This window comes from Sus scrofa, chromosome 9, assembly GCF_000003025.6.
Source record: "Sus scrofa isolate TJ Tabasco breed Duroc chromosome 9, Sscrofa11.1, whole genome shotgun sequence".
Taxonomy (NCBI): domain Eukaryota; kingdom Metazoa; phylum Chordata; class Mammalia; order Artiodactyla; family Suidae; genus Sus; species Sus scrofa.
Window position 1 is genome coordinate 36,281,477 of NC_010451.4, and position 27,409 is coordinate 36,308,885.

The 27,409-nt window shown below is 40.9% G+C and overlaps 1 protein-coding gene across 3 annotated transcripts in view; it reads right to left on the reverse strand.

Moving 5' to 3' along the window:
• Positions 1-27,409, reverse strand: part of SLC35F2 (solute carrier family 35 member F2) — a 98,303-nt gene that overhangs the window by 38,418 nt on the left and 32,476 nt on the right. Inside the window, exons 2-8 of one of the 3 annotated variants that reach the window (XR_002335623.1) lie at positions 24,843-25,018; positions 21,983-22,110; positions 16,293-16,452; positions 14,795-14,951; positions 13,920-13,972; positions 12,571-12,725; positions 4,852-4,941 (exon numbers count right to left, since the gene is read on the reverse strand). Coding sequence is in view for 2 of the 3 variants with exons in the window: in XM_013979349.2 (XP_013834803.2) it covers positions 7,915-8,103; positions 12,571-12,725; positions 13,920-13,972; positions 14,795-14,951; positions 16,293-16,452; positions 21,983-22,110; positions 24,843-25,018 (1,018 nt within the window). In the remaining variant the exon portion in view is untranslated. Of the gene's footprint in view, positions 1-2,826; positions 4,942-6,698; positions 8,104-12,570; positions 12,726-13,919; positions 13,973-14,794; positions 14,952-16,292; positions 16,453-21,982; positions 22,111-24,842; positions 25,019-27,409 lie in introns of those variants that run through there. The other 2 variants (XM_013979350.2, XM_013979349.2) reach the window with 2 other exon arrangements.

Genomic DNA, 27,409 nt, shown 5'->3' on the forward strand with positions numbered 1-27,409 from the left:
AGTGACTGTGTGTAAGTTCCAGAGCTGAGTATTAGGACTGCAACATGCCTGGTTACTTCAACAGGCTCTGCTCATTCATTCTCCATCAAGAACCATAACAGGTTTGTGCACAGCTAGATCAGCTAAGGCCTCCCCCAGACAGGAAGGCCATCCTCTGTCAGTCTTTGGAGGACCAGTTCCTCCACAGTTATACCATATGTTGGGAGAAGAAACAGCTGAGGCTGATGAATTGGAGACAACTCATCCTGCGAGGGCACAAAAGTTGATGAAAGCACCCCTCACCCATTCAGAATTGCTGAAGCCCCACTGGGTTGTTTTTTTTTTTTTTCAGGTAATTTCGGGTGCAGGGAGAGAGCCCCTAAAAAGAGAACTTCGTACTGATAAGATTATGAGTTCTAGAGTAATTTAGTAGTAAAAACAAATGTGACATAGCTGCGCCCCCATTTTATGGAGCAGTTTATATCTGTGACATTAATAACAACAAATCAGAGTTCCCATCGTGGCGCAGTGGTTAATGAATCCGACTAGGAACCGTAAGGTTGCGGGTTCGGTCCCTGCCCTTGCTCAGTGGGTTAAGGATCTGGCGTTGCCGTGAGCTGTGGTGTAGGTTGCAGACGCGGCTCAGATCCAGCGTTGCTGTGGCTCTGGTGTAGGCCAGGGCTACAGCTCCGATTGGACCCCTAGCCTGGGAATCTCCATATGCCGCGGGTGCGGCCCAAAGAAATAGCAAAAAGGCAAAAAATAAATAAATAACGACAAATCACTTTGTACTTCCTTTATTTTTGGATCTTCATCTTTCACTGTCTACAGCAGAAACAGCTGGGTGTCTCAAGATGACAAGGGAGGTAGTGAGATAATGCAACCTGAAACAGCTGAAAGATAGGAAGGGAGTGTGACCACAGCCCAGGTGGCAGAGCCAACACTGTCAGAAAACAGTAGACCCCAAACATTGCCAGAGGGGCAGTGCCCTAGGTGCTTGGCACTGGACGGGCATGCTCTCACTTAGTCCTCCCATTTTCAGAAGAGAAAACACACACACAAATGAAATCCCTTGCCCAAGGCTCACTCAGCAACAGTAAAAGCCAGGATTGCACCCAGCTGTGCTCGCCATCTACACCGGCTGATTTGGGATCCCAAGTCGGTGGTTTCTTCCAGAAGAGATCTCTGGTCAGGGCTGCCAATCTACTTGTGAACTCCAGTTCACCCAGGATTATCTGCCTATTTGGTTTACGGTTCTTTTGTAGATGTAGATGAAGAAATCCATCTCTCTCAGGATTTAATGCAGCAGCATATTAAGTCTTCTGGCTGGCATTTCTAATAGTTCCCCGGGTAGAAGCTTTTATCTGGGAGGCAGCCAAAAACCAAAGCTCTGAACTTATTTTCAAATTCTCAAAGACTAAAAACACTCTCTGGCAGACCTGAGTGATACCAAATCGAGTACTGTCAAGCGGTTGTTCTTGAGTATCATGCTTTTTTTGTCTTTTTAGAGCTGCACCTTCAGCATATGGAAGTTCCCAGGGTAGGGGTAGAATAGGAGCTGCAGCTGCTGGCCTATGCCACAGCCACAGCTCACGGCAAGGCCAGATCCTTAACCCACTGAACGGGGACAGGGATTGAACCCACATCCTCTTGGATTCTAGTCAGGTTCGTTACTGCTGAGCCACAATGAAAATTCCTGACTCTTCCTTTCCTAAATGATTTCTCTATAGCATGCAAAGCTGTTTGACAGCATTTCAAACGCACAGTAGAAATTGTTTCAAAATTGGAGTCAATTTTCTCAAACCCTGCCACTGCTTTATTAAATAAGTTCATATCACCTTCTAAATCTTTTGTTGTCATTTCAACAGTCTTTACAACATCTTCACCAGGAGTAGATTCTATCTCAAAAAATCACGTTCTTTGCCCATCCATACAAAGCAACCCCTCTTTTGTTCAAGTTTTATCATGAGATTGCAGCAGCTCAGTCACATCTTCAGGATCCACCTAATTCTAGTTCTCTTGCTCTTTCTCCCTTATCTGCAGTTACCTGACATTTTGAATCACTCAAATCATCCATGAGGGTTGGAATTAACTTTCCGCAAACTCCTGTCAATGATGGTATTTTGACCTAATAGCATGAATCATGAATGTTCTTAAAGGCATCTAGAATGGTGAATCATTTCCAGAAGGTTTTCAATTGATTTTGCCCAGATCCATCATAGGAATCACCATCTATGGCAGGTGCAGCCTTATGAAATGTATTCCTTAAGTTTTAAGACTTGTAAGTTGGAATGACTCATTGATCCATGGGATACAGAATGAATGCCGTGTAAACAGACATTAAATTAATCTCACTGTACTCCTGCCTTAGAGCTCTTGGGCGGCCAGGTGCATTGTCAATGAGCAGTAGTATTTTCAGAGGAATCTTTTTTTCTGAGCCAAAGATCTCAGCAGTGGGCTTATAAGTCAGTAAATCATGTTGTAAACAGATGTGCTTCATTCAGGCTTTGTTGTTCCATTTCTAGAGTGAAGGTAGAGTACATTTAGCATAATTCTTAAGGGTACTAGGATTTGGAGAATGGTAAATGAACACTGGCTTCAAGTTAAAGTCAATTTAACACATCTAACAAGAGAGTTGGCTTGTCCATTGAAGCTCTGAAGATGGCTTCTTTTCTTAAACCTCATGAACCTATCTCTGCCAACGTCAAACTTTTCTTCTGCAGCTTCCTGACCTGTCTCGGCCTTTACAGAATTGAAGAGGCCTTGCTCTGAATTGGGCTTTGGTTTAAGGAAACGTTGTGGTTGGTTTGATCTTCTATCCAGACCATTAAAACTTTCTGTATATCAGCAATATGGCTGTTTCACCGTTTTTTTTTTTTTTTTTTCCCATGTGTTCAATGGAGTAGCACTTATAATTTCCTTCAAGAACTTTTCCTTTTAACTGATTTACCTTGCTGTTCCCCTGAAACACTACTTTTTAATCAACTGTACTCTAATAAATTTATTTTAAAACTCCCAAAACTCTTTTCCTTTGCATTCACAATTTGGCCAACTGGCACAAGAAGCCTAGTTTTTTTTGCTTTCAGCATGCCTTCCTCACTAAGCTTAATCATTTCATTTCTTTTCTTTTTCTTTTTTGGCCATGACCACAAAATGCAGAAGCTCCCAGGCCAGGGATCCAACCCAAGCCACAGCAGTGACAACACAAAATCCTTAACCTCTAGGCCACCAGGGAACTCCAATCACTTCTAGCTTTTGATTTAAAGTGAGAGATATGTGACTCTTTCTTCCACTTGGATTCTTAGTGGCCTTTTGGGGTTATTAATAGACCTAATTTCAATATTGTTGTGTCTCAGAGAATACCGAGGCCCAGAGGGAGGGATAGAGATGGGTGAACAGCTAGTCACTGGAGCAGTCAGAACACTCACAGCATTTATCAATTAAGTTTACTGTCTTATAGGACACAGTTCACAGTGCTGAAAACAATTACAATATCAAAGATCACTGATTGCAGATCACCATGACAAATATAATAATATGAAAGAGTCAAAAATATTGTAAGAATTACCAAAATGTGACAGAGACACGAAGCGAGAAAATGATATTAGAAAAATGGCACCGATAGACTTGCTTATGGTAGGGTTGCCACAAACCTTCAATTTGTAAAAATACAGTCACAGCAAAACACAATAAAATGAGGTCTACCTGTACACTTAATCCAACAGTGGACTAGGAAAATGACATTCTACAGAAATGCCTCCAGATGTGTATCAGGCGTGAGGGCAGATTCCCTGAAGCTGCTGCAATCAATCTTATCAACAAATTGCAATTTCTGGAAAAATAAGATTGCAGGGGGTGTATAGGAGGAATTGGTGATGGTGGTGACAGTGGTGTGTGTGTGTCTGCGTGTCCCCCCTCATGTGAAGGTCCATACACTGGCCTAGCAGGCTTTTCAGGAAGACTTAGGTGGATAAAGTCCCACATGGAGTCACAAGGCCAAAGTCAGAATATGAATCTGAAACAATGTAAAATACTCAGGCTAACATGGAAAAGCCCTGTCACCAAGTAGAAAGAAAGCAACATCCAAGGCCTGGGAAAGTGGGCCTCCACATTCCAGCTACTAGCACTGCATGCCCTCTAACCTCACCTGGTGAATTGAATCTGGCCTCCCCATTGGGCAGGTGTGAATAATAGCTGATCAAGTGATGATTACATGGCACTATCTGAAGGCTCGCTGTGGTCCATTGGAGTCAATAACTGTTCAAATGACCTATGTTTTTCATTTGTATCATTTCTCTCCTCCTTCCAATTTCTTTCTCCAGAAGTGTCTACACATGAAAGATTGCTAGAGGAGGGTAATATTTAAACCAGGAATAAAGTCCATGATGGAGGCCTTGGGAGAAGAAACTTTGGGACATTAGACCCTATAGGAAAAATTTTGCTATTCTATATTTTTGGTATATCAAGAGGAGTAAAGCTGCTTCAGACCTCAAAAACACTATAAAAGGACTACTGGAGAACTGCATGTTCAGCATTACCTAATTTCCTCATAAATCTCTTGCCTTTTAATCAGCTAAGTGGCTATCTGCTGAATTTCCCTGATTTATTGGTATCTTTTGAGGGCTGAGGATATGCCTAGATACTAAGTGATTAAATGTGGATGGAAATGGCACATCACCGTAATGATAGAAAAGAGAATCGTGACTAGGCATACAGAAGACCTCACACAGACGCAGGATCCAGAGCCGCAGAGAAAACTGCACCATTAAGCTAGTTTTTACAGGAAAATCTTCCCAGTTAGTCTCACTGGAGATGCATTTACATTCATTAGCTCGGCAGTTCCCCAGGAACCACGGCCCCCTCAGAACTTACTGTTTCAAGAAGCAGTGGCAACTTCAAGCTGCTGCTAAACTGAAAGGAATCCTGGATCCTGTTTTCACTTTAGCCACCAAACCGTGGGACCTGCAAAGGATATTTTGAACTTTCCTGAGACCTGCATTCTTCAACTGTTAACCAAAAGCAATACCTGCTAAGGACAGTCATCTTAATACCCTCTTTTAAAACAAAACCCTTTGATTTAACAGAATATCATGGAGGCAATATAAAATGAAAGATTATTGTTTCTGATGCAGGTCTTTTTTATAGTTGTTAGAGCGCCACCTGCTGGAAATACCAAAATTACAGCTTCTCCGAGACAATAGTATCATAAAAGTGAGAAAATTTAACTTGTCCACAAAAAGGAATCTCGATTCGAAACGCAAATAGTGAAAATGGCACCAGCAGAGCCTCTCTTCTTATGGTATTACCACAGTCCAATCGCACACTTTATTACCTCTACATAACAGGAGGGAGAAATATAGCAATTCTGTTACACTATTCAGCAGGATCTTTTTAAGGGCATGAATATTTACATAAAATACTGAAAAATCAATATTGTTCTAATAGGCTGAGAAAGAATTTATAGGAGGTTATCAACTTAAGAGTGTGTTGTTTCAAAGGCTTGTGTGTAGGCCAGATGTTTGAAAACACATCTTCCATGAAAGTGGTATTTTACAGGCTGGTTAAAACACCAGTTTTCAACTTCCTTAAACCAGGGCGCGAGGCTTGGATTTATTATTTTGTTGCTGAATGTCATTCATAACATTGCTTCATTGGAACAGTGAATTCTGAGTTTAATTTGGGATGCCCAGACTGGAACTTCTCTGCCCCTTCCCAAAGGGAGCAAGCAAGGGGGAAACACCAAAGTTAAGGCTGAGGGGCATAAAAGGGCAGAGCAGGGTAGGATAACACTCCTTACATATAGGTGTCTGCGTAAAAGGCCTTACTTTTTAGTTCAAGCTCCCCTTAAATGTTCTGAACCGGGGCCAAAGACAAAGTCCACTTAATAATCATTCAAGAAGTGAGACGACCAAAGGACCAGAAAGATGCTAAAACGCTGCTGATCTGGAAAAGATCAATCCTTGGTGAAGAGAGGCAGGTAAATGGCAATCACTTCAATTTACTAAGTGCTCCAAGAAAGATGCGAACAAGCAAGGGCCCTGGGAACTTAGGAGGACCCAGCCCGAATGGCCTAAGAAAGGCTTACAGTAGAGATGACATTTGAGCTCAGTCTTGACATACATGTGAGATGTTGTCATCTGAGAGTCTCTATGTCAACACTATCACTATATATACAGTTTTATTAATAAGCAAGATATTTTATGAAATAATCAGGGTGTTAAGCAAACTGCAAGTCTTCCCAAAAAAAGCCAAACTTTTTTTTTTCTTGTCTTTTTTTTTGTCTTTTTTAGGGCCACACCCTCAGCATATGGAGGAGGTACCCAGGCGAGGGGCCAAATCAGAGCTGCAGCCGCTGGCCTAAGCCACAGCCACACCAACGCCACAGCTCACAGCAACGCCAGATCTTTAACCAACTGAGCAAGGCCAGGATCAAACATGCATCCTTGTGGATGCTAGTCAGATTAGTTTCCACTGAGCTACAATAGGAACTCCAAGGTCAAATATTTTAACATAACCTTTTCCACTCACTGACAGTTGTTAATGCTAAGGTGTAAAAACCAAACAACAGTTTTAACTGGCTGCAGGAAACAAAAAGCTATTTAATTAAAACACTTTAAAAAAACCCTATGAAGGCAACTCAAAAAATTTTAGTGTTTATTCTGGCAAATGATCTGGGAGCTCACTGATTTCCCCTCCATTCTGGCATGGCCCCAAATAGATAGGGTTGCTTTACCTTAAGAAGACATGATTTTGAAAAGCTGCATATGAAGAATTCTTAACTATATTAAGTCATTTAAAATCCACAAGGGAGGAGTTCCCATAGTGGCTCAGTGGGTTAAGAACTTGACATAATGTCTGTGAGTATGTGGGTTTGATTCCTAACCTCATTCAGTGGGTTAAGGATCTGTTGTTGCTGAACGCTGTGTGTAGCAGGTGTGACTTGGATCCGATGTTGCTGTGGCTATGGCATAGGCTGGCAGCTGCAGCTCCAATTTGACCCCTAGCCAAAGGACTTCCATACACTGCAGGTGCAGCCCTAAAAAGAAAAAAAAAAAAATCCACAAGGGGAACTGGGTAATCAAAGAAACCACACAGTAAGTATATTTCTATGAAATCAAAAATTTTTAATAATATGAACATTTACCCTCGATTCCTTTATTATATTTTTACCCCCCCAAAATTTACATAGAGCATCTGTGTAAAGTGGCATACTGCTTGGTAGTTGATATCATAATGATGCTTCCTGTTAACTTTGTTTTGAAGAAGTCTCATAAAAATCTCATGGCACATTATTTGCTAAGATTAGTGTAGTAACAATTGGGAGAAGGATCCGCTGTGCTGCTTCTATGGTTCTACACTTGTATCTCAGGATTTCTCCAGTGCTGCACCCTCCATCTTCCTGATGTACGCAATCAGTCACCAGACCTCGTCTAGCCCATGAGACAATCACTGCCTCAGCAGGACAGAACTCAGATGCCTCCAACTGAGCAAACCTAATCCCAAACCATCCTGGGATGCTCTTCCCCTCCCCGACCAACCAGCCTACCTGGACAGCCTGCTTTCAGGCCCTGTCCTGAGGCTGCCTCACACCTGAGTATCCACCCCATCCTGCTTTCCCATCTTGTGCCTCTGAGACCCCAGTGTGGGCCTCACACCTTGTCTCCCTGACGTTAATACACATTGGTCCCTAAACACACAAAAACACAATCCTTGCCTTAGCTTCTGCTCTACTTTGGTACTTCTACCTTTGATACATTGATTTGTATTCCTTCATAAAATCTAACCACTAGAGCCAATCCAGTGCTCCAGAGTGTTCACTCTGCATCTGATCATTTTCCAAGTGTCCCCTCAGCAGGCAACAGGCTCTGCTTTATTCAGGTGATAGCTCCCGGCTTCCCAGAAAGCCGCAGTACATGTGTGTGCCTTCTTCTCCAGCTACAAGGCCACGGAGTGGGTCTCCGGGAGGTTCTCCTCAAGCTTCAGGCCCAGGTTGTCGATCCCGATGCTGGTGACTGGTGGTGGCACGCTGCTTTCAGCCGGCTCTGCCGTGCGCGTCGGCGTGGAACAGTACAGAATGAACCCCACCATGATGACAGCGAAGGACAGGATGTAGAGTCCCGAGAACTAGGGGGAGAGAACAGGTTGTGGACGGCGCTCGCTCACAGACACACCTTTGCTGTGGCCTTTCATCAACTGTGCTTGGAGGGTTACCTTCTCATAATCGTTTTTCTGAAAGCTGCCCAAGGAGATGCTCATGACCAAATGGTTCCATGTGTGCTGGTGACTGTGTGAGCTCTGCCAACATCACCCCGCACATCAGCCAACTGGATTCTTGGCTCTCTAGGAACTGGCCTTCTGCCTTTCTCGGTGATAATCCAACTGCACCCCACCTTGCCACCAGTCCACTTCCTTAGTGGAGAGACTAAAGGGTCAGCAAGTGACCATGAGAGCCTGGATTCAGACCCAGGCATATCTTACAGTACTGCGATGAAACAGAGGAACATAAGACCTATGATAAAATGTGTGTGTACAGATGTGACAACTTCTCAACAATTCATATGTGCTATTCCAACAAAACTCATTTAGTTAAAATGTAATAAATTACCTTGTCTCTATGGGCAAGTGTTAAATAGTAAACTTTATGATGGAATGAGCAGATTTAGATATTCAGAGCTGGAAAGACATCATGTTGCAGGTAAGTCTGAAGCCCAAGAGGTGAGTGGTGTAAGGTCCAGTGGGATAACCAGGGGATGGAGCCGTGCAAGAGGGTCTCCTATGCTCTCTGTCCCCAGAAGGACCATGATAGCCAGAGCCCATTCTGATAGACGCGCCAAGAGGATGCATGGGATTCCTGGGGACTCTCCCCAGCCTGCTCTAAGGACGGAAAACAACCACCCAGGGCAAAATGCACTGAAGACAGAACACTAATTCACAGCATGTTTTTACTGAAAATGATATCTCGACATACCCCAAAGTTTAAATAAATAATATTATGTGCTCTGTGTATTTAATTGGATTTGAATTGAGGATCCATACAAAAGTTCAAGTATTAAAGAAATTAATATTTGTTTTCAACAGCACAGAAAATAAAACATAGAAAAAGAGCAGCTAGACTGATCAAGAATGGTGCAGTAAAAATTAGGGTAAGTATGTAGCATAATTAATATGCATAGTTAAATGCCCAGGATCATTCTTTTTTTATGGGAACAAGCAAATTCAATTTATGAGTGACCCTGCTAACCTGACTTTAAAATTAAGAATAGGAGAGTTCCCATCGTAGCATAGTGGTTAACGAATCCGACCAGGAACCATGAGGTTGTGGGTTCGGTCCCTGCCCTTGCTTAGTGGGTTAACGATCCGGCATTGCTGTGAGCTGTGGTGTAGGTTGCAGACGCGGCTCGGATCCCACATTGCTGTGGCTCTGGCGCAGGCCAGCAGCTACAGCTCCAATTCGACCCCTAGCCTGGGAACCTCCATATGCCGTGGGAGCGGCACAAAGAAATAACAAAAAGACAAAAAAATAAATAAATAAATAAAAATAAAATAAAATAAAATTAAGAATAGGGAATGCAGAGTTCCCACCATGGCTTAGTAGAAACAAATCTGACTAGTAACCATGAGGATGCAAGTTTGATCCCTGGCTTCACTCAGTGGGTTAAGGATCCCAGCATTGCCATGAGCTGTGGCATAGGCTGGCAGCTACAGCTCCAATTGGACCCCTAGCGTAGGAACTTCCACGCGCTGTGGATATGGCCCTAAAAAGACTAAAAAAAAATTAAAGAAAAAAGAATAGGCATGCTATTTTATTCAAGACAATAAACATTTTTACATTTACTTAGATTTCATTCTATGCCCAATGCAAAGAGTTCTTAATAAGGTGATGACAGAGAAAAACAGCAAGAAAACAGAATGGATTGGAGAAGGAGAAGAGAAAGAAGATGAGAGAGAAAGAAGAAAAAGCCAGATCACCCCCACAGGTAGAAGGAAAAACTAAATAGGTTTTGAAATGAGTATTAAGTAGATGGCTGGTCATCTCCAGCCATGGGCTTCTATGGCTCACCATTGGCTTCAACATGTTAATGTTTCACAAATGCTCAGTTACTTCTTTTGTGTATGTGTGTCACTTTAGGGCCGCATTTGCAGCACATGGGGGTTCCCAGGCTAGGGGTCGAAATGAAGCTATAGCTGCAGGCCTATGCCACAGCCACAGCCACGCCAGATCCGAGCTATGTCTGTGACCTACACCACAGCTCACAGCAACACTGGCTCCTTAACCCATTGAGTGAGGCCAGGGATCGACCTGAGTTCTCATAGATACTAGTCAGATTCCTTACTGCTGAGCCATGATGGGAACTCCTAGTGTACCCTAAATTTTTAAAGTCAGTATCATGAAAGTCATTCAGGTTCTCCTATAGCATATTTGCTGTTACCTGTGGGGAAACTTAGGTAACTTATTTAAAACATATCCTGTTTGGTTTGGTGGTTTTAAATGTTTCTAAGAAAAAGTATCTTATTCCTCTTATGAAGGCAGGTGATTAGATGGAAGCACCTTTATTAGAAGAGAGAGACTCTGAGGGAGTAAGGTAATAAGTCTCCTGAATTAGAGGCTCTTACTTTTTCTCTTTTTTTAAAATTCTACCCTTTGTGTCTGGATCTATATAGGAAGCTTCTTGTGGCTACTCTATTCAGCAAGTATTTACTCAAGATCAATCCAGAGAAGGCTAACACCAATGAATGTAGAAATTTGTAAAGCTCTTTTTCAACTGTTTCAAAATATCAGAGCCAAGGTTATTTTAGGTACTACAATATTTAAAATTGGCGGCTTAGGAGTTCCCATCGTGGCTCTGTGGTTAAAGAACCCACTAGTATCCATAAGGACTGGAGTTCAATCCCTGGCCTTGCTCAATGGGTTAAGGATCCGACATTGCCATGAGCTGTGGTGTAAGTTGCAGACGCAGCTGGGATCTGGCATTCTGTGGGTGTGGCGTAGGCCAGCAGCTAGAGTTCCGATTCAACACCTAGCTTGGGAATCTCCATATACCACAGGTGCGGCCCTAAAAAGACAAAAAATAAAGTAAAATTGGTGGCTTATGATTCTGTTTTTAAAAACTACTTCTAAAATTCCAGGTATCTTCTTTGTGCTCTGAATGATTTCCCACCTCTGAAGATCACAGCAGATCTTCTCTTTGCTCTACAAGTCTTGAAATAGCCTTTTACAAAAACCATGAAATCTGATCTGAGTTAAGAGTGAGTAAGCCACTAGGCATGCAGGAACAAAGACACGTAAAGAAAAACAACTGCAAAGGAATTTAAAGTTTTCATGTCCCACTTTTGAGAATAATAGTGTAAAAGTCATGTGGCCAAAAATGACACATGAAAAACCTTTTTCATATTAAAGAGCAGTTAAAGAGCAAATGTCTACACTAAGGAAGCTGACAATAGGTAGTTAAGTGTACTCTCCCTTTGAAGCTTTTCTTTCTATAACCTTACTTCCTCCATGGACATTATCTTACCTGTGAGTGAAAAGTAAAGTTAAGCTACTAAAACTATCTCAATATGTTTAGTTTAAAAAAAAAACAAACTCTCAGGCTTTCTTTGGTATGGGTCGCTATCAACTGGCCTCAAATGCAGAATAAAACCACCATCGTCCCCTAGTGGTGGCCATGTGAAATGCAAGAACAACACCACTGAACAGCTAACTCACTGTAAAGGCTCACTTTGTAGTCCTTGGTGACTGTTCTCAAAAAAAAAAAAAAGAAGAAGAAGTCTAGGCTTGTCAGGATCACTTCTCTGATTCACTTTGACATCTGTTATTTTTTAATGGTGCCACCAAAAAGCTATAAATACCTCTTCAGTCTTGGTTCAGGAATACCTTAACTGGCAAGTTCCTGTTAACACATAACCTTGCAAGGCAAAATGGTTTATTCTTTTTAAGCAGAAATTTCTGTGAACACACTGAAATAGGCATTGTGAGTTCATGGCCAATTCCTGGGAATAGTGTAATTCAGTGCCAAGCAATTTCTGCCCAGATACAAAATTTTATGAGGATAAAGAAATATAGTTGCAATCCCCAACTAAAACTAAAATTATCAAGCTGACATTCTATTTGTTCAAATGACTGCAATAGCAGGCAGGTTGAGAAGTTTTATACTAAGGAAAGATGAATTTCTAAAGCAGTAGTTCTCAAAGCAAGAGTCTTTTTAGGGCCCCACCTGCAGCATATGGAGGTTCCCAGGCTGGGGGTCAAAGTGGAGCTGTAGCTGCCAGCCACAGCCACAGCCACAGCCATGCCAGATCCAAGCTGTGTTTGCGACCTACACCACAGCTCACGGCAACACTGGGTCCTTAACCCAGGAATCGAACCCGAAACCTCATGGTTTCTAGTCGGATTCGTTTCCACTATGCCACGATGGGAACTCCTCAAAGCAAGACACTTATTAACACAAAGAACCTATGCCTGCAGTGAGTGTCCAAAGAATTCTTGCCAAGAAGATGAGGTGGTTTTATTTGGGGAGCTAAAACCTAAAAGAAACCTGTTGCTTATTTTGGACCACACAGGTGTTCTTATTTCAACAAGATCTATTTGCTTACCTTATAGCCAAACAGGAAGAGTCCAAAGAAAAGACTATAGAGGTCAGCTGTCAGGATGCCCAGGTTGACAGAAGTGGCACTAGTGACTTTAATCACCAGTGGCATGAAGCTGTACAGGCAAAACATACAGAGGGCAAATGCTACAAACAGTAGGGCTGTGGGGAAAAAATGGAATGTCTAATGTTATAGGATGAAATCAAAAGACAAAGATGCTTTTAAGGCTTGGCTGACATATAAAATACCTTGATCCTTTAGCATACTATCCACAAAGTCCCTTCTTAATAGGAAGCATTGCAAATGAGACATACAAAACTCTCAGGAAAAAAATAATAACAAGATGTGATATAGATGGAGAACTTAAAAAATCCAGCAGAGTGTTAGATGGTCAAGGCCATAAAATCTTGCTTGAGTCAACAGCTCTTATCACCCCATGCCATACACCTGTCCAGGACAGAGAGATGCCCCTGATGAAAGGTCAATAAAAGAAGAATCAGAATCAAGAAAAATAACTCACTACCCTTTGTTTATCTGGTTGGTTGGTTGGATGTAACTTTGTGATTGAATTCAGGATAAAGTGTGTTTAGGGCATCAAAGACAGATGTTAGGCCCATTATATTTTGCTTATCTCATTAAATTCAGTGCTCTTAGATGGCACAATATAACGATCTTCTTCGGGACAGAGCTAATCATGTGGATGCTGACTACTTACAGCAGTATCTCTGCTTTGCAACCACTTCTCCAACCTCACAAAACACACACACACACACACACACACACACACACACACACACAATCTAAGTTATTTACTTGAATTAAATCATCCATGCATGGTAAATGAACTTCAATGAAACTTCATGTACTACTGCTTTCCTCTCATCCTTAAATAAGGTTCAAATCTTTCCTAACTGTCCCACCAGTGTTTTCTCTCTTCTATGTTATTATCTGTGCAGATGCCTATGGCTATCAGATGAGAGTAGCAATGGGAGGTGGTAAAGACTATACACCCTCAGATTATTCAGGTTAATACTTCACAAATCACATCAAGCAGACAATCTTCACAAGAAGTCCAAGGACTCAAGATACAGACTTGTTAAAAGCTAGAGTGACCAAAGGTTCAGAATTCCTAGTAAAGAAAGGCTATTCCTGAAGGTAAAGATTAAAGATTAACGTTTATGAAGGTTCATTTACAAGTTTCTCAGAGAAAACTCTGGGTAAACCACTACAGCTCTCTGTGCACTGAATTCCTCCGTACATTTACAAAAATGCCTAAATAGAATGATTAAAATAAGTATTTATTTCTTCGTGTGTGTCAGGGGAAAGACTAAAAGGAATTATTTGTACATACATACCAATTTTCCAGTCCCAGTGAATGCTGGCAATATCCTTATATTCCACAATCAATCTATGATTGAAACAAGAGATCACAGAGAGAACTTTATACTAATTTTCACTATTTTATAAGCAATTAAGTTGCTTCAAGCTTTACATTAGCTAAGGCAATAAATTATGTGGACTTTGAGTTTTTCTTAGAGTATAACGATGATTTTAAATTTAAATGACAAAGAATAAAACCAAAGGAGTCCATAAACACATGTTTGACAGCCTTAGAAGCACTCTTTGTATCATAAGCTAGTGGAGGAAAACATGACATTATGTGCTCCTTTTGGATAGGAAGTTAATATTTCCAGAAATAATTGAAAAAGAAAGTCTTCACTGGTAATATAAAGTCTACCACATTAGAAGCAGGAATCTTAAGCATCACACATGTACAAGAAAATGAGGCATAACTCTTGATACTTCAACAATCTTCATCGTCTTTTTGTCTTTTTTTTTTTTGCTATTTCTTGGGCCGCTCCTGCAGCATATGGAGGTTCCCAGGCTAGGGGTCAAATCGGAGATGTAGCTGCCAGCCTACGCCAGAGCCACAGCAACTCAGGACCCGAGCTGCGTCTGCAACCTATACCACAGCTCACGGCAACGCCGGATCGTTAACCCACTGAGCAAGGGCAGGGACCGAACCCGCAACCTCATGGTTCCTAGTCGGATTCGTTAACCACTGCGCCACGACGGGAACTCCCAATCTTCATCTTCTAATAGATATTTAGCAAGTTATTAATTTCAAATGTGAATCTGGGCCAAATAAACAATGAATATTATTAACTGGAAAGTGATCATCTATGACATATGGCTTATTTTGTTTTTAAGGAAAAGCTTAGACTCTTACAGCTGTATGCCACTGATAATTGTTCCAAACAAGCCCACCATTCCTAAAAACTCCTGTCGGCTCAGCTTCTTCACGATGTATTCTTCACACACATTAGAAACTGCATAGAGGGAGGCCCCAAGAAGGACCAAGACGTCACCAATCAGCACATCACTACCTACAGGGAGATAAGCCACAAAAGGGAACACATTGTCACTAAGAAAACTCTCCAGCTGACTTCCAGGAATATATCTGGCTCATATTCATTTAAATAAGACTTTACAGAAGGAGAAACTCTGACTTTTAGAATTTTAAATACTCTTGCTCCTCTCACTTTCTCAGCACAATTTTGCTATGATTTTTCTTTTTCTTTTTTTCTTTTTTACAGCCGCACCTGCAGCAAATGGAAGTTCCCACGCTAGGGGTGGCACTGGAGCTGCAGCTGCCGGTCTACACCACAGCCATAGCAACACCAGATCTGAGCCTCATCTGCAACCTACACCACAGGTCACAGCAATACCGGATCCTTAACCCACTGAGCGAGGCCAGGGACTGAACCCAAGTCCTCACAGAGACATAATCAGGTCCTCAACCTGCTGAGCCACAACAGAGCTCCGAATTTTCTTATACTGATTCCTCAGGAGATTAAAAGACTGGAAGATGGTAATACATTTCATAATGTAAGGCCTCAGAAAATGATTCCATGACGTAAGAAACTAACAGAATTTACTGGTAGGAATTCATTGAAAACTACAGGAAAGGATGCTAGGTAAACAAGGTAATTTTCAGAGTTCCTGTCGTGGCTCAGTGGTTAATGAATCTGACTAGGAACCCTGAGGTTGCGGGTTCAATCCCTGGCCTTGCTCAGTGGGTTAAGGATCCAGCATTGCTGTGGCTCTGGCATAGGCTGGCAGCTACAGCTCCGATTGGACCCCTAGCCTGGGAACTTCCATACACCGTGGGAACAGCCCTAGAAAAGGCAAAAAGACAAAAAAAAAAAAAGGTACTTTTCTCAAAAGAGACACTGAAGTCACTTACAGGTTGGGTGAATTCACAGACCTTAACTTAGATTTTATACTATCAATTATCTGAACTTTGACATAAAGAATATCAAAATGTTCCCATCTACAATTGACTGAAAAAGAGGTCAGTCATTTAGTGAACACAAAGTTTCCTTTTTGATAAAAACAAAACCCCAAGAATCTACAGTGGGTTTTCCAGTAACTAATCTAAATTAATGGGCCAAAAGAAGATCACTGCAAATACATAAGGGAACTTCTATCTCATGACACAGAACAAACTATTTAGTGAACAAAAAGCAGCAAAGACTGTGGCCAGGTAGGAACATGAGGACTGCTTTGTGGAAGTGGTTATAGCACCAGAGCAAGCAAATCTAAAAATAAAAATCTAAGATCAGGACCTGTTTTCTGCCTTTTACTATATCTTTGCAAAATAAAAGTGAAGACATAAACAAAACTTTTTCTGTGACTGAACCAGAAACAAGTAACACAAGTCTTACCTGAATTGTCTTCTCTCCCTGCTAATATGTCTGCACCAACCATAGTTCCTACGCCCAACAGACAGACAGCCACAGCGATGAAGTGGATCACTCTGTATCTTGCATAAAGAATAAACCACGAGAGAGCCATCAACACAGGAATCCCAAAGCAATCCAAAAGCTGCATGGAAGGAGAAACAATTTAAAACATCTCCCATTAGCTAAAAGGTATGTAATTAAGTAATAACAAGAGTCAAGTGTTTATTGAGCATTTATTATTGCCAACCCTGTAATAAATGCTTTACCTGGAAAAACTCATTTAATCCTCACATCAACTCTGTGAGATTGGAAATGCAATCTCCACTCTACGCAGAAGGAAAACAAAGGCACAGAGAAGTTAAGCAAGTTACCCAAAATAAGAGTTAGCAGTAGGGAAGCAAGTTAATGAACCCAGGAATTCTGCCTTACAGCCCATGCAGTTTATCTGTACACTCCCACCTATGTTTATCCTCAAGTCTGGTGGTTGTGTTCCCACTCACTCAGTCAACAAACAGTTAAGTAGGTGTCATGTGAGAGACACCATGAGAAGAGCAGGAATGTACAGAACAAGACAGACACGAGCCCTGCCCTCAGGTATATTCACAAGGCCAGACAGACACATAGGAATCAACTGAGCTAAGAGCTACAAAAAAGTATAGGTTATTATGCAAAAGCAAACAGACACCATCTTCCTGACAGTGTTCAACCCCACAGGGTAAGACAGACACTTGCATAAGCAAATGCTCTCACTCATCTTCATTGTAAGTTCCTGCATCACCTGTTGATCTTGAGCCCAGAAAATACTTGCTAGACCCCTGATGTTGCCAGTCTGAAAGGCAGGCGGATTAGGAGTGCCAAAATTCTAGCAAATCCAAAATCTTTGTAAGATAAAGAAAAAATACAGATTTCATTCCCCCAATTCTTAAAGTCACAAATTTTGTAAGTTGCATTCAAGGATAAAATATATTTCTTTTACTAATAATGTTCCTGAATCTGCTTTTTTATTTGTTCATCCTGTTTTGTTTTTTTTTTCAACTTTGTCCCTAATTTGCTCCATATCTATTTAGACTTGGACAAGGCAGGCCCCTAAATCTCCAGCAGCCTGTTTGATCCTGTCCACAGTTGTTTATTGACTGTCTTTCATTGCCATGTCACGTACAGGAATGGGCATTTTGCCTCGTGTTATTTATTCCAGAGGCAGAACTCTAATCTCTTAAGTGCTTTATTGAGCCTGCCTGAATAACAAACCATTAAAAAAGGCAAATGATAATAGCTTGTCCTGGAAGACACCAAAAGAATCCAGCCAGAATGAAGTAACAAAGTCGAAACTACATTCCTTAAACCAAAGAAGTAGAAAAGGTCACTCTAAAAACTATCACAGTAGACTCCTTGTCCTTAAACTGTGTCTTAAAATCAAACCTAAATCCGCTCTATTTTTAACAATTTTTGGTGGGCCAGGTAAGGGAGGCACCTACATCATGGTAAGAATTTCCCAAGGCCTCAGGCCCCACTCCTGCTGCTGACCAGCTGTGTGATCGCCAGCCAGTCACCCTCTGAGTCAAAAGCTGAATTAAGACATCAGACCGAATGATCTCACAGGGACCTTCCCACTCTAAAGTTCAGGACTTCTCATCTGAGATCTATCACCTTCGGTCATCTACCTACCTTGAATCTTTCCAAAATGTATTCTTGGTGACAGATACCTTCTGTTTTATGCTTTTACTTCCAAAGAGCCTCCCTATTTAATTGAATCGTTAAAAATTATTGTACAGTCACAGTAAGTAACGTAGCAAGTAAGACCTGGAGTGACGGGGAGGCATGAGTATAAACATGAGTTAGACTTTATTAGAGATACAGTGGAGTATAAAGGAGAAAGTGAAACTGAATTAGGCTTTAGAGAAGGGGTTGGGGGAAGGGGGAAGGGGGAAGGGCTTCCAACAGGGTGCATTCTAGAAAGAATAGAGGAACATACACGAGAGAGAAACCGGCTATGGGTAGGGAAGGTGTAGATGTGGCAATGAAGTGGGAAAAGACAAGAGTAGAAACCTAGGCCACTAATGTCAATGGCCACATCATGAACTACTCCATTACTGTTTGCAATTACAGAATCTTTGAAGAAATCCTTAAGAAGGAGGTTCAAGAGTTCCCATTGTGGTTCAGTGGGTTAAGAATCCAACAGTGTCCCTGAGGATGAGGGTTCAATCCCTGGCCTTGCTCAGTGGGTTAAGGATCCTGTGTTGCCACAAACTGTGGTGTAGATCACAGATGCAGTTCATATCCAGTGTTACTATATCTGTGGCCATAGGTGAGCAGCTACAGCTCCAATTCGACCCCTAGCTGGGAACTTCCATATGCCGCAGGTGCAGCCCGAAAAAAATTAAAATTAAAATTAAAATTAAAAATAAATAAATGTCCACCCTTTCATATTATCCAGGCCAGAGATTTATTCAAGGAAAGAATCATCTTGAAGGAGCTTAGTGACAGGCACTCTACATTTTATAACAGGGCTTGTTAGGACCATAAGTACATTAACTTTCGACAACCAAAAGCTTAGGCTTTTTTAGAGGCTAGGATGAAAGAAATTGTTTGAGATTAGTATAAGGCATGAACTTCATTCACAAAAACTCAACTATAACTGTTTTGTTTAGCTGTGATTAGATTGTACACCAAGTCAAAACATCTAATAATCATTAGGGATCAATGTTTCTGAAAATTGTAATCGAATAAGGTAAACTAGAAAAATGCCATTTTCTATATACTTATACCCTTATTATTCATTGCCAAAAATACACAATATTATTTGTGATGAACTTCATCTTCTAGGTAACTCCTGATTTTAATTTTTATGAAATTCTCAGCTTTTCACATGTCTCCTATGATGTCTGTCTTAACAAACATTTCCTATCTTGGCTTTTTAACCAATGCCAGTCAAAAACCAAGAGATTTGTTAAGGACAATCCTTAATACCTTATACAACTCAACAGCAAAAAACCTAACAACCCAATCAAAAAAATGGGCAAAAGACCTGAATAGACATTTCTCTAAAGAATATATACAGATGGCCAACAATTACATGAAAAAAATGCTCAACATCACAGATTATAAGAGAAATGCAAATCAAAACTACTATGAGGTACAACCTTACACCTGTCAGAATGGCTATCACTAACAAGTCAACAAATAACAAATGCTGGAGAGGGTGTGGACAAAAGGGTATACTCTTACACTGTTGGTGGGAATGTAAATTGGTACAACCACTATGGAAGTACCTCAGAAAACAAAATATAGAACTACCATATGACCGAGCAATTCCATTCTTAGGCATATATCCAGACAAAACTTTTCTTGAAAAAGATACATGCACCCATATGTTCATTGCAGCACTATTCACAATAGCCAAGACATGGAAACAACCCAAATGTCCATTGACAGATGAATGGATTAAGAAGATGTGGTATATATACACAATGGAATACTACTCAGCCATAAAAAAGAACAAAATAATGCCATTTGCAGCAACATGGATGGAACTAGAGACTCTCATACAAAGTGAAGTAAGTCAGAAAGAGAAAGACAAATACCATATGATATCACTTATATCTGAAGGGCATAAATGAACCTTTCCACCGATAAGAAACTCATGGACTTAGAGAACAGATTTGTGGTTGCCGAGAGGGGGAGGGGAGGGAGTGGGATGTTAATAGCTGCAAACTATTGCGTTTGGAGTGGATAAGCAATGAGTTCCTGCTGTATAGCACAGGGAACTATATCTAGTCTCTTATGATGGAACATGATGGAGGATAATGTGAGAAAAAGAATATATACATAAGTGCAACTAGGTCACTTTGCTATACAGTAGAAACTGACAGAACACTGTAAACCAATTATAATGGAAAAAATAAAAATAAATAATTTACAAAATCCTTAACAGGAGTTCCCATTGTGATTCAGTGGTTAATGAATCCAACTAGGAACCATGAGGTTGCAGGTTCAATCCCTGGCCTTGCTTAGTGGGTTAAGGATCTGGCGTTGCCATGAGCTGTAGTGTAGGTCACAGACTCAGCTTGGATCCCGTGTTGCTGTGGCTCTGGCGTAGGCTGGCAAGTACAGCTCCGATTAGACCCCTGGTCTGGGAACCTCCATATGCCTCGGGTGCGGCCCCAGAAAAGACAAAAAGACAAAAGTAAAATAAAATAAAAATAAAAAAATCCTTAACAAAGTAATATAGAAGAGACAATATTTAATTAAAGGCATTCTGGTAATAATAGCATTTAATGCATATTCACATCAGAGAAATACCAAGTTTTCATTAATCCTTTTCTTTAAAATGAATCTAATCTCACTTCAATTCTTCCATGTTCCCAAAATTTGGAGATAAGACCATCCCTATTTTATATTAAAAAGTGATGCATCAAAGTCATAAATTCATTAAACTGTGAAGTCCAAACCTGGCATTGGACTCTTACTTTCACCTCCATTTATAATACATTTTGTTGTTAGCAATAGTGAGTCAGTGTTATGAAATACCCCCTAGTCTGCTAACATTAAGGCAGCTTAATCAGTCTTCCTCAACTCCACCAGGCTAAAAAGTACTGTTACGTAGGAACAGTTTTCTTTCAATCCAGAAAGAATAAACCTTTTTAATAAAGGAATAGAGATATAAGCTTTACCTTGGGAAACCATTTCTACCCAAGATGTCTAATAGGTTCCCTCTAACTGTTCTTTGGTCTTGAATATCTACTTTGCTTGCAAACCTCCAATTTTTCTGTAACACAATGGTATATCCACTTTATATGCCATATTTAAGCAACACTTAAGACAGAACTCTTGACAACATCACAGCATCCATTGCCAGCTAAATATTTATGTCTATTTTGGTAGCAATTATTCTACTCTGCTATACCATTAGCGGTTTGGAAACTGATTAGCTTTTATACATTTTCACTAATTCCAGGAAGCCTTACTCATTAGCACATATGCTCATCTAGAAAACAAACAGCATCAAAATGTGTTTAGGTTTTCTTCAAGCAAACAGGTTCTTTTTTTTTTTTTTTTTTTTTTTGTCTTTTTTGTCTTTTGTCTTTTGTCTTTTGTTGTTGTTGTTGTTGTTGTTGCTATTTCTTGGGCCGCTCCCGCGGCATATGGAGGTTCCCAGGCTAGGGGTTGAATAGGAGCTGTAGCCACCGGCCTACGCCAGAGGCACAGCAACGCATGATCCGAGCCGCGTCTGCAACCTACACCACAGCTCACGGCAACGCCAGATCGTCAACCCACTGAGCAAGGGCAGGGACCGTACCCGCAACCTCATGGCAAACAGGTTCTTAATAAAATCAGGTGAACACACATGAGTTCTGATTCCTCTCTTAAAACTATAAAATCCAGGAGTTCCCATCGTGGCTCAGTGGTTAACGAATCCAACTAGGAACCATGAGGTTGTGGGTTCGATCCCTGGCCTTGCTCAGTGGGTTAAGGATCCAGCCTTGCCGTGAGCTGTGGTGTAGATTACAGACGCGGCTCAGATCCCGCATTGCTGTGGCTCTGGTGTAGGCCAGTGGCTACAGCTCCGATTCAACCCCTAGCCCAGGAAACTCCATATGCCGCAGGAGCAGCCCAAGAAATGGCAAAAAAGAAAAAAAAGAAACCTATAAAATCCAAACCAGAGAACTCCTTACCTGGACACTGGTTAGAGTTGTGTACTGGTACGCTCTGACAATCAGGTAATTAGCTTCCACATCTGCCAGTCCGAGCAGGATATACTTCCACCATTTCTTTTTCAAGATGCATAAAAGGTTATTATTACCTGGTTTAAAGAAATCTGGGTTAGTACCTGTTACTTGAAAACTATACCATGCATGTTAATTTAGAGGTGAAGAGTCAAAATAAGAGTTTACTATGTATTTTGAATGTGGCCCCTCCTAATTTCCATTACACATAACCCAAACTCCTGCAACAGCTCAACAGAGTAAGGCAGATTTCTTTCTAATATGAGCTCCAAGCTAAGGTGTCATCATAGACCAAGTGTTCAATAAAATCACCGAAGAAAAAGGAAGTTCCTGCTGTGTAGCACTGGGAACTATGTATAGTCACTTATGATGGAGCATGATAATGTGAGAAAAAAGAATGTATACATGTATGTATAACTGGGTCACTATACAGTGGAAAAAAAATAATGTATTAGAGAACAAATAAATAAAAAATAAAAAGAAAAGAAAAAGGAAGTAAGAGAAAAGTGGTTAAATTCCCTTTCCCACTGCAACATTCAGAACATCCTAGGAAATGAAATGTTTTCTCATGAATTTGTTGGGTTTTTTGTTTTTTGTTTTGTCTTTTTAGGGCCATACCCATGGCATATGGAAGTTCCCAGGCTAGGGGTTGAAACAGAGCTGTAGCTGCAGGCCTACACCATAGCCACAGCAACACCAAATCTGAGCCTCATCTGCAACCTACACCACAGCTCATGACAACACCAGATCCTTAACCCACTGAGCGAGGCCAGGGATCAAACCCACGTCCTCATGGATACTAGTAGGGTTCATTACTGCTGAGCCACGATAGCAACTCCTTATTGGTTATTTAACCTCCATTCATGGACTTCTTCAAAGAAAACTCTGCATGTAGTCATTCTTTTGGAAAAGATGTGATTTTAAGAGAAAATTAAAGCCAGTGATAAGTTTGGGAAAAAAGACTTAGTGGCAGCATCGAAGAAACACCTTTTATCTGCTAAATTCTATTTATGCCAGTTAACTGTGATTCATTTCTTTAGAGAATCTAGCATCACAAGGAGATACAGAGTTGGCACACAGACAAGAAGGCTTTAGGGGTAAGATAACCTGCAAGGAAATAAAGGTAGTGAGAATCATCGCCAAAAAAATTATCCCTAAATCCCAATTAACAGGAACATCCGAAGTTCCCGTCGTGGCGCAGTGGTTAACGAATCTGCCTAGGAACCATGAGGTTGCAGGTTCGATCCCTGCCCTTGCTCAGTGGGTTAAGGATCCGGCATTGACGTGAGCTTTGGTGTAGGTTGCAGACACAGCTCGGATCCTGCGTTGCTATGGCTCTAGCGTAGGCCGGTGGCTACGGCTCCGATTAGACTCCTAGCCCGGGAACCTCTATATGCCGTGGAAGTGGCCCTAGAAATGGCAAAAAGACAAAAAACAAACAAAAAAAAACCAGGAACATCCTGAAAACACACACAGTGAGTCTTCCTCAACATGAGATGGCATGGAAAGCCCCTAACAACCATACTTTAAGGGAACTTCACTGATGTATTTATGAATCACATTGACTTCCTAAAGGCCAGTGCTTACAGACAGGAGCAAAGTCTGGGGCTATTAACCATGTACCAGTTCTATTTCCAAATTTCTTGCTAAACGTGGTAGTTTGCATTGAAAACATTCTCCTCTTCCCCAAACTGGTTTCCATTTTCTTCTAAAAATAAGTTATTTATCCCAACACACAGGTGGTATCACTGATGGATTAAGGTTCATATTAAAAGAGGATAAGCAAACACCACACTGATGATTTTATTATATGCCTTAAACAATAAAAATGGGAGTACTACACCCTCCCAGTCAGTTTTGGGTTACCTGTTGTCTTCACACTCTTGAATTCAATCTTATTTATTTTATGATATCATGCTCTTCTTTTGTGAGAGGGATGGTTGCTATAGTGACTAGAAGCCCCTACTACAGCATGGTGGTAAGTACACGGGCTCTGGGGCGGGCTGCCTAGGTCAGCATTTGGCTCCCCCTATACGACCTGCAGAAAGTTATCTAAGTGCTACAATGCCCCAGATTCCTCATCTATAAAGTGGAGATAATAATAATACTCCCTGATTTGCTAGGAGGCTTCAATGAGTTAAGCAATTAAAATGATACCTGGCACAATGACATTAGCCAGAACCTCGGTTTTTCCCATTTATGGGTAGCTACCTGGAAATGATAATCCTGTAACAATTCTAAAGCAGCTTAACCAGGCAGTGATAAGATGTTAATTCCTGGCCAATTCCTTGTTTTGTTTCACAGCAAAGACTTGATCTATGTGCAACTGGTGCTCCATTTAGCATTCATTATCCACTTAGCTGTTAATGTTTAATACTGTCTCAAATTTATCAGCCATGGGGAAAAAAATAAAACTTAACTGGTAAAAGCATTTACATTTTTTTTGTACAACTCTTGCACTACAGCTTATTAGTACTCATTTTAATCAACAATTTCAGACAGCTATACATAAATCTCTGGTCATTACTTTCACAGAATTCAGAGGTGTCATACTTTTCTAATAACTTTTATAAAAACAGCAGTAGTTTTGACCCATGTTTGCTTATTTGTTTTGGCCACGCCCAAAGCCTGCAGAAGTTCCTGGGCCAGGGATCAAACCTCACCACAACAGTGACCCAAGCCAAAGCAGTGACAACACCGGACCCTTAACCTACTAGGCCATCAAGAAAGTCTCTGTTTTTTAAATGTCTAAAGCCAAAAATTTTTATGAAGACAATTTGTTGAAAAGTAATTACCACATTTAACATACCTGACTGAAATGCCAGCATCATTGTATAAATTAGAAACAGCAAGCAATAGTTGATAAAGCTCTGAAGCATGGGCGTATTCACTTTGTATTTTTCTGCCAAATACTGGCTGGTGATGGCTGTCCCACATATACACAAGGACAACATCTGACCCAGGGCAATTGTTTTCAAAATATTCCTAGAAAATAAGAGGAAATCAGAGTAACTTGCAAATAAGTTATAGCTTACATGTGTGCACGCACACACACACACACACACACACACACAAACACACACACTTAAGTGCTAAACAAAAAAGGAAATGCTAATGATTCCAGGTGGTTCTTCATTTCATTTTATTGCTTACTTCATAAGCACAAAAATTAAGTGTTGGATTTTGAAAGACTACATTTTTATTCTTTTACATTTCTAATTTCTCCCTCATTAGCACAAAAATACATATTCCCCCAGCTCATTGCTGATCAATTTAGAGATAACTTTGATAGCTTAGCCCTGTAATATACACTATTTGAACTGTGTGTGCAATTTTTTAAAACCCAACTTTAGTTCTAAAGTTTTCCTATTCATTTAATGTTTAATATTTTCCCATCCTTTCATTCTCTCAGAGGCTGACTTGGTTTCTTCAACTAGCAGCAGGGGCTTTCAATGTTGCCTACATTCTAGAATCACAGAGCTTTTAAAAATGCCAACATATCAGGCTGCACCTGAGACCAATTATATCGTCACCTCTGGGGGTGGGTCCAGGCATCTGTGATATTCAAAGCTCCCCAAGTGCTTCAAATGCACCCAAGATTATGAATCACTGCTCCAGAGGCTGCTGGCACTTTGGATGCACAGAAGAATAAGATCTAGACCTTTCCATCTGATATTTTAAAAGACGAGTACTGTAACAACCAACTACGCAACTGTAGACAGCAAACTACACAGCAGCAGTCTTGTGACAGTGGTTCGAGTAAAGGGCTGGAGAGCATGCAACTGCTGCCAGTTAGGTCTGCACGTGGGAGTTAGCAGCAAGGGGAAAACTGGAAGAGGTAATTTTTCAGTTAGGTTTGGAAATACAAATATAAGAGATTTCTAGAGGAAGAAGTAGGAGGAAGGGAATCCAAGGAAGAAATAAATGTAGGACCAAATGCAGAGGCATAAACATGCAGTGGTGGAGTTCCGGTCAAGGCGCAGCAGAAACAAATCTGACTAGGAACCATGAGGTTGCAGGTTCGATCCCTGGCCTTGCTCAGTGGGTTAAGGATCCAGCATTGCTGTGAGCTGTGGTGTAGGTCACAGACGTGGATCAGATCCCACGTTGCTGTGGCTGTGGTGTAGGCTGGTAGCTACAGCTCCGATTAGACCCCTAGCCTGGGAGCCTCCATATGCCACGGGTGCGGCTCTAAAAGGACAAAAGAAAAAAAAATGCTGTGGTGGGTTCAGGAAACATCAGTAGCCTGTGCCTAGAACATAAGGGCAATGACAAAGAGTGGTGGGCAAGAAGCCTGGAAAGGTAAGTTGAGGACAGACTGTAAAAAGGTTTGAATAGCACACTGAGAAATTAGACCTTGATACTATAGACAGCTAGGAGCCAGGAAGGATTCTGAACAGAGGGTTTGATGAAAGTAATTCTGGTGACTATAAGAAGGAGGACTGAAAGTTAGAAGGTTAACATAATGATCCATGGCTGAACTAAAGCTACATCAGTGTGAACATTAAGAAGGGAAATGGTATGAAAGACTCCCAGAGCCTAGTGATCCATTAAATCTCAGGAGGAGGTATTGCAAATGATCTCTGGGTGTCTGGACTAGATGGATGGATAGGGGGCTGCTGACCAAGACAGGGAAGATAGATGAGAAGCAGGTTTGGGAAAGGGGAGAGTAGTGGGTTTGATCTGAGAGCACTAGAAATTGAGGTGGCTGGAATGTCTAAGAGGAAAACACTAAGAGGTTCCTTGACGGGCAGATTTTGAGAGGGCCACCAGTGAATCTCTGCTTCCTGGTTTTGCTCTGTGTGATTGCTTCCTCTTGAATGTGGGTTGGATCTGTGACTTGATTCTAACCGTCAGAATACAAGAAAAATAATGGAATAACATACTGTACTATATGGGGAATATAACCAATATTTTATAACTATAAATGGAGTATAACCTTTAAAAATTGTGAATCACTGGGGATAGAAAACAAGGTCCTACTGTGTAGCACATAGAACTATTTTCAATGTCCTATGATAAACCATAATGGAATCAAATATTTTTAAAAAAAGAATGTGTATATATGCATAACTGAATCACTCTGCTGTACAGCAGAAATTCACATATTGTAAATCAACAATATGTCAATAAAAAGCTGTGAATCACTCTACTGTACACTTGTAATTTATATAATACTGTACATCAACTATACCACAATTCAAAAAACAAAATAACAACAATGAAAAAACAGGATACCACTTCTATGAATATATTACCTGAGGTTATCACTTCTATCTTGCTGTCCAACTCTACTGATTCTCTTCCTTGCTGCCTCTGATCAAACAAGCTGCTATATGGAGAGGCCCACATACCAAGGAACTAAGGGTGGTCTCT